A 7,736-nucleotide genomic window follows, 5' to 3' on the forward strand; every position below is an offset into this window, starting at 1 on the left:
GTCTAGGGAAGAAGAGTACAAGAGGAAAGTTTAGATGAAAAAGTTGTTAAAATGGACACAATATGCATGTGTTAGACCTACATCACTGGCTGCTAAAATCTTTAGTATATACTTAGTATATAAGTAGTATGATTGTATGTATACAGAGTTACAGACAAAACTTATACTCTTCTAATGTATACTAATAACTGAACCCGTGCATATTAACAATAATAAATTAAGTATCTCTTTATATTTACCGTAAAAACATTGTTACAGTATACCTTCTAAATTAAAGTAATGGGCGAGTTTAGAATGCTAATTTTCAATTAAAATTCATCTAAATCAAATTGTGTTACAGTATACCTTCTAAATTAAAGTAATGGGCGAGTTTAGAATGCTAATTTTCAATTAAAATTCATCTAAATCAAATTGCAAATAAATACCGTAACCAAAATAATGAGCTGATTAGAAGATAAAACTATTGCAAAATATACTCTCTTTATAATGCATATTAGAAAGGACTTGTTTGATAATGATATGATTCTTCAATCCTCTCCAACTCTAAATTTAGAGGCCTTGTCTGGTGGGTTATTTGTCGTCCTCTGCTAATAGAATTTGTTAAGTCGAAAAGATTACGAGGTACATTTAATTTGTCTGCATCTCCTTCTAACATACTTAAGACAGTTTTGATGGAAGGACGATCTGATGGCTGCCACTGAATGCATTGTAGTCCAACAATTGCAATTTTCTTTGCAAGTTTATTGTCTTCCTCATCTTCCATGTGTACATGAAAATCTCCCCCATCAAGCAAGTTGTGCACCCATTCAGGGTATAAAATCCTTAAAGACCCCTCAACTTCCATCTCTATGTTTTTCCTTCCTCCTACCATTTCAAGCAACAATATCCCATAGCTATAAATTTCTGCTTTGTAAGACACATTTCCAAAGTTTCTTGAGACAATTTCAGGCGCAATGTAGCCCATGGTTCCCTTGGCTGCTGTCATTGAAACTTTGCTCTGATCTTTGGAACACAACTTGGCAAGCCCAAAATCAGTAATCTTGGGAGTCAAGTTGTCATCTAGTAAGATATTGTGGGGATTGATGTCAAAATGAAGGATCTGTTGCTCACAACCATGGTGAAGATACTCAATGCCTCTAGCAACACCAAGGGCAATTTGGTGAAGCTTCTCCCATCCAAGGAAGTCGTCCTTGTTATCTGGCGTGGATATGAAGTTTTGCAATGAACCTTTTGGAAAGAAATCATAAACTAGAGCACAATGAAATCCTTGCGCACAAAAGCCAAGTAAGCGAACCACATTGACATGGTGAATTTTGCCCATGGTTCCCACCTCGTTGGTGAAATCTTTCCCTTCACCCTCCGTGTTGCTGTTGAGTATCTTCACAGCTACGCCGATTTCTGAGGAGAGCATGCCCTTGAAGACTGCTCCATGACCTCCTTCACCCAGCTTGTCCTTGAAACCATTTGTGATCCTCTTAACATCAGCATAAGAGAATCTGGTAGGCTTGAGTGCCCTGTAATCTTCCAAGAACTTGTCAATTCTTGCTCGATCTTCTCCTTTCATTCTAAAATGTTGATAGATCTTAAACACTGCAGTAGCCACTGCTGCCAGCAGAATTAAACCTGCCACAACACCTATACATATGGACATGCATGCATGTTTCAGGAATATTATTACATAACCTCAGAAACTAATCAGAAAGATAAATAATTTATTATATAATTAATGTGTATCAATCACCTGTGGAGCCAAAGAGTGAGTTATTATGATGGTGGCCGAAGCACTCAACTTCACCTTGAGTGCCATTGTTCTTCAGTTTACATCTCTTGCCTTGTGTTTCACACATGCTACAATTAGGTTTCGACCACCACAAATCCAAAGTATTGTGCCAAACTACTAATTGTGGGTCATAGAAGGTTGAAGAAATGTCAAAAATCTTGGTGCACGATACGAGATTGGAACTGAGGAGTGAATCCTCACTGCCAGCAACGTAAATGGGGCAGGAGAGTTGATATTGCGGATCAGGTGAACAATTGAAGAAAGATATATGGTTCAGACTCTGATCCGGACTGAACTGGAAAGGAGAAATTGAGGAAGAATTTTTTATGAGTTTGAGCAAGTGGGTGGGAAGACAATTTTGCGTGTCAGAGACTTGGAAAGAGTTAAATTCATATTGGATATCAGTGACAAGGAGTTTAAGTGGGACAGGAGAAGCAGAGAACTCAATGAAGGTGTCATGAGAATCAGAACAAGTGAGATCAAAGGCAGGGTAACCGCAGTGAGGGGGCTCCTTGTCTTTAAGACGGAATAGGAATCGAATCGGAGGGCCATGGCGTCCGCACCTGTGTTCTCCACACCCATCTTTGCCGTGGCATATCCCCGGCACCGTTGCAACCAGTATTAATACCATCATCAACATTAATGAATTGGAATTGCTAATCATATTTGGAGCAAGATATCCTTCCACCATGCTAATTGAAACTAAAAGATTCTGGTGGTTTCTAATTGGATACAGAGATGCGAGTTTTGTGCAGATAGTACACTCAAAGTCATGCTGTTTGCAACTACTACAGGGATATGGATAATTTGACATAGTCAAACAACAAATAATTCATTGACTTTGACAGGTATACCTTTGAAATTTCAATGCATAAACAACGGTCTTACCTTCGTTTTCTTCTGTGTATGCACATCATTTGCCTGGAAATTTCCAAACAAATTCGCAACATATATACTGCAATTTCAAGGCCCATCATCCTTTCTTTTTTAACAAGGGATAAAAACTATTCACTCCATCAAAATACATCTATAAAAAAAGTATTTACACTCATATAAAATATGTTTAGTTCTCTTTATAATGAATCTAGAATTTTACAAATAATGTATTAGTGTATTTATTTATCAAGATTATTTTAATAAAATTCAATTTCATTTCAATAAATTATTACAAAATGCGTCCCAAATTAAAAATATCAAAATTATAAATATTTGTCACAAAACTGGTTTATTTACATACTCGGACTAATGATTCTTGTTTGGTAGTAGGAGGGGAAGATAAGGTGAAAATGAAATAAACTTCACTTTTGGCAAGCTGTGGTCATAAATGGTCAGAAGTGCATTAATACAACCATGAGCTGCAGCAGAGTTCCCACTCCATCAGTTCTATGTTGTTTGATCAGTAGATGAACGAAACTGAGTTGACTAGAACTTCCTATGAAAACCTCCACATATTTGCATTTTGCAGCGAAATGTGAAAGACTAGATCACCAATCACATTATATTATGTCACATGGCAAGAGTCTCACCTGGCTTTTCAAGCCAACTAAAACCAGGACTCTTGTGAACATTTTTCTCCTTCATGACCTTCCTCAAGTTTCCAACCTGATCCCACTCACCATCTGCTGCATAAATATTAGATAGTGTTACAAAGCCAACAGGTCCTTTTAGCTGTATTTTCATTAGTTCGTCCGCCATCAATTTCGCTAAATCACTTCTTCCATGGATATTGCACCCATTCAGAAAAGCTCCCGCAATTGATTCTGTCATTTGCATTGGCATCGTCTTGAGAAATTCGTATGCTTCAACTGTCTTTCCAGAGCGACAGAAGAGATCAACAACGCAAGCATAATGCTGCAAGGTTGCCTCAATCCCGTAATGTTCTTTCATTATTCTAAATATCTCTAAGCCTTTTTGCACTGAACCACTGTGGCTGCATGCTGAAAGAAGACATGTAAAAGTAACTTCATTTGGCTGCAAACCTTGCTCTTGCAATTTTTTAAACAGCTCCAAGGAGGAATCAATCATCCCATATTTTCCATAGCAATCAATCATTGCATTCCATGATGCAACATTCTTATTTGGAATGCTGTCAAATACATTCTGAGCATCTTTTAAATTCCCACATTTTGAGTACATGTCAATAAGAGCACTTGCAATGAAAACATTGAAATCAAACCCCTTCCTTAGTATAAATCCATGAATTTCTCTTCCGCATATAATATAACCTGATGATCCACATGCAGGAAGCAGTGCTGCAATAGTTACTTGATTAGGTTGAATCCCTGAATTTAGCATCTCCCGAAACAACTTCAATGCTTCCATGTCTTTATGATTCTGCACAAAGCCAGAAATCAATGCATTCCACGCAACCAGATCAGGAACAAACCCCTCTTTCTTCATTCTATCAGCGAAACCAAAAGCCTTGCTGGTATCCTTCGATCGAGCATATGCACCGATCATAACATTCCACGTGAACTCATTTGGCTCCAATCCATCCAACTTCATCCTCTCAAACAACACCAACGCCTCCTCAATCTTCCCTGAGTTACAAAACCCACAAATCATCGATGTCCATGAGGCAACATCTCTCACAGGCATTATATCAAACACTTGGCAGGCATAGGAAACAAGTCTACATTTACAATACATATCTATGAGAGCATTGGCAACAGAGACATCATCTTGAAAACCCATCTCACAAGCCATGGCATGAACCTGCATCCCCTTGTTCACATCCATTAACCCAACGCAGGCCTTAAGAACAATGGGAAAGGTGAACTTGTTGCCCAAGTGACCAAGCTGACGCATCCAACGAAAGTACCAAAGTGCATCATCATAGTAACCGTTATAGGCCAAACCAAGAACCATCCAATTGAAAGCAAAGACATTTGGGTTCTCAATTTTTGTGAACAAAAGCCTTGCTGATTTAAGATCGCCACAACCAGCATACATAGCAAGAAGCTTTGAACTCAGAGAGAAAGTGTTCATGTTCGTTCCAGAAGTGAGCAACGTGGCATGGACCTGCATGCCAGCTCTCAAGCCTTTGGCCTTCAAGCATTTTTGCAGAAACAAAGCAAATTCACGAGGAGACCATTGCAACTTTCCAAATTGCCAGTTTTTCATTGTACCTTGATTTATTTAATGAAATCAACATTGAAATTTGAAATGGCGAAGTTCTGCAATATCAATCAATATCTAAAATTAAAGGAAACTGCATATCAAAATTAAAAAAAATCACCAATCAATTGCGTTTGCCGGGAGTCGAACCCGGGTCTATTGCTTGGAAGGCAATTATCCTAACCGTTGGACTACAAACGCTTTGTTGATAGGTCTCTCTATCTATTCTGTAACATTCTATATATCTTGTACGTGAAAGAAAGAGTTCAATTGTTTATTAAGTTACTCATCATTCTCCTTTTTTACTAAGTATTTGCACTTCCATTTAAATGTTGGCAACTTTATTTTCTGTTAAAATTTTATATAAATATAGTATCTGCGTGTCAAGTTGTTGCAACAATAATGTGTCACTAGGACTGCAAATAATTAAAAGAAATAAAAGGTGTTACTAGATTAGATTTGAATATAAAAATTACTTTAGATAATTGAATTTCAGCAATCAGCGTTCAACGTATTACATGGTTTCAAAATGAACCAATGGAAGATATATATTGAACACAAAACCTGACCATCATTCACTATAAATTTTCTCAAGTTCAGTTCACTTCACGTGAAGTTAAAACTGAGAGCTGTTAAATGATTTGATTGATTTAACTAAATTTTCATTTAACGAATCCCAGCTATCAATTTCACATGAAATCGACTGCAACTGAGTTTCACCGTTTTATATACTTAATTGAAAAAAAAAAAGACAAACAAAAAACTAAGAATTTATATACAAAATTTGACATAAGGAAATCCTTAAATGCATTACTAAAGAATAATGCATACGTATATATTTGCTAAACAACATTGTGAGAAGACTCATTGCATTTGCATGTGCGTCATGAGTCTCATTAGTTGTTGGGACTTTATGATGCCAAGGGAGGCAAAGAAAAGAGGTAAATCGGTAATTAGGTAAACAATGTCGTCTAAGGTGGTGACATGGGTGAATGATTCAAGGCTTCTGTGTATCCATTCTTTCCAGCATTTCTTCTTTTTTCTTTTCTTGCTTGCGCTTTTATTATCACAATTCACATAGAGTGCTTTGGTGACTTTTCTTATCTTTCTTTCTTTCTTTAATTTATTGAACGTCATGTGTTTGTATTTTTAAAGTCAACAATCGCCGACTTTAGATTTCTTCTTTGCATGAGCTATTCTTTTCACTCAGAATAATATCTTCAAAACGGATTTATGTGGTGTTAGAGCCTGGATATCATGACTGCACAACGGTGTAACTGTATATAACTAGCTATAACTAACTACTCACATGTCTCCATTAATCGCGCTTGTCTTATTACTAACGCCGTATAATTATGGGATGTGAGTAGTCACGTGGGTTTGGTATATATATTTAAAAATGGTAAAAACTCAGGTGCAGTCAACTTCACATGAAGTTGATAGCTAAGAGCTATTAGATAAAAATTTAGTCAAATTAGTCAAATCAATCAAATCATTTAACGACTCTCAGGTATCAACTTCAGGTGAAGTCGACTGCACCTGAGTTTCCACCTTCAAAAATACTTGTTCTCATAAAAAATCTATTACTTGTTTTATTTAACTTATTTTTAACATATATTTTATACGAGTGATTAATTTGATAGTATGGTTGGTAATGTTAGGGAAAAAAAACATAGAACTTGCCTTATTTAGTATTCATTAATTATCGCAACAATTAATAAATACTAAATAGAATAAATTATGACTATTTTTTGCTAATTTTCTTTAATTACCAAACATTTTCGTTCTTTGAAAAACCCTCAAATTTTAATGTGAATTAATTACCCACACTAACTGGTGCAATATAATTAAGTTGGTTTATTTATTTTCTATACCGATCACTAAAATCTTCCAAAACTTTTTTCTCTCATTCCAAAACCCTCCCCAAGCATGTAACACACCCTTAAAATTAATTTAGAGATCCCAGTTTGGTTAAGTGCCTTAGCTTTTTCAAATAGTTTGATCATTAATCCCAATGAACTTTCCATACTAGGATATAATAACACAAGATATATCTCCATGCTTATGCTTCGGAAGATTTCTAAATTGCCAAAGGTTACGGTGTTATTACTTATTAGTCAGCACTTGAACATGCACTGTGAATATAAAGTTGTATAACAGGAAATTAATTATCACATGGGGTCTGTTTACAGTGTTGGAGTTAGAAAAAAGGACAATTATATGTATCATTAGGTATTCAAGTGTAATATTAAATGATAATAACTGTTGTTCCCTTGATATATAATCTTAATTCTCAATTATAGATAGATATGTTGCTGACTTTCTTTGCTTTCACAAGAAAGATTCCCATATACGACTCTGTGGTCATCAGTTGTGCAGTTTGTCTCATGCAAAAATATGAACACGATGAATGAATCACTTGTCAAACCTTTGAACCGTAAGTACTTTACTGTTTATAATTTAATTTTCCTCATGGTTACTTTGGACCAGATCATGTACCTTAAAATTAAGAAAAGAAAAATGCTAAAAGATCCGCAAATATTTATTGTCTTTAGTGAACAATTAGTCAATAATATTTTTAAAGTATAAATTAAAAATATGTTATTAGTTGATCCACTAAAAAAATTACATTAATAACTAAAGATATGGGTCAAAAATAATAAATTTTACTTGCTTTCAAATTTTTCTCTTAAAAAAAATATGAGAAAAGAGATGCCATATATAAACTAATCTAGTAAAATCGTAAAGAGAGCACTTTAAAAAAAATATCTTTTTTTAAATGTTTATATCTGTCATGTTATTATTGGACATCTTTACTAAATCGATTAATAATTTATTT

General features: G+C 35.2%; 2 protein-coding genes and 1 non-coding gene across 3 annotated transcripts; all 3 read right to left on the minus strand.

The window, feature by feature from the left end:
* Nucleotides 1-430: 430 nt before the first annotated feature.
* Nucleotides 431-2,544, minus strand: LOC107468090 (rust resistance kinase Lr10-like). Its single transcript, XM_016087326.3, has 2 exons — nucleotides 1,742-2,544; nucleotides 431-1,635 (listed from the first exon to the last, which is right to left on the minus strand). The coding sequence occupies exons 1-2, from the start codon at nucleotides 2,469-2,471 to the stop codon at nucleotides 494-496; spliced, it is 1,872 nt and encodes a 623-aa protein (XP_015942812.3). The 5' UTR covers nucleotides 2,472-2,544; the 3' UTR covers nucleotides 431-493.
* Nucleotides 2,545-3,286: 742 nt separating this feature from the next.
* LOC107468097 (pentatricopeptide repeat-containing protein At5g59600-like) lies at nucleotides 3,287-4,903 on the minus strand. The gene has a single exon (XM_016087333.2). The coding sequence runs from the start codon at nucleotides 4,901-4,903 to the stop codon at nucleotides 3,287-3,289; it is 1,617 nt and encodes a 538-aa protein (XP_015942819.1).
* Nucleotides 4,904-5,026: 123 nt separating this feature from the next.
* Nucleotides 5,027-5,098, minus strand: TRNAG-UCC (transfer RNA glycine (anticodon UCC)). Its single transcript has one exon. It is a non-coding gene; the product is annotated as a tRNA-Gly (tRNA).
* Between the last annotated feature and the right edge of the window lie 2,638 nt (nucleotides 5,099-7,736).

Source organism: Arachis duranensis, chromosome 10 (genome assembly GCF_000817695.3).
Source record: "Arachis duranensis cultivar V14167 chromosome 10, aradu.V14167.gnm2.J7QH, whole genome shotgun sequence".
Lineage (NCBI taxonomy): Eukaryota > Viridiplantae > Streptophyta > Magnoliopsida > Fabales > Fabaceae > Arachis > Arachis duranensis.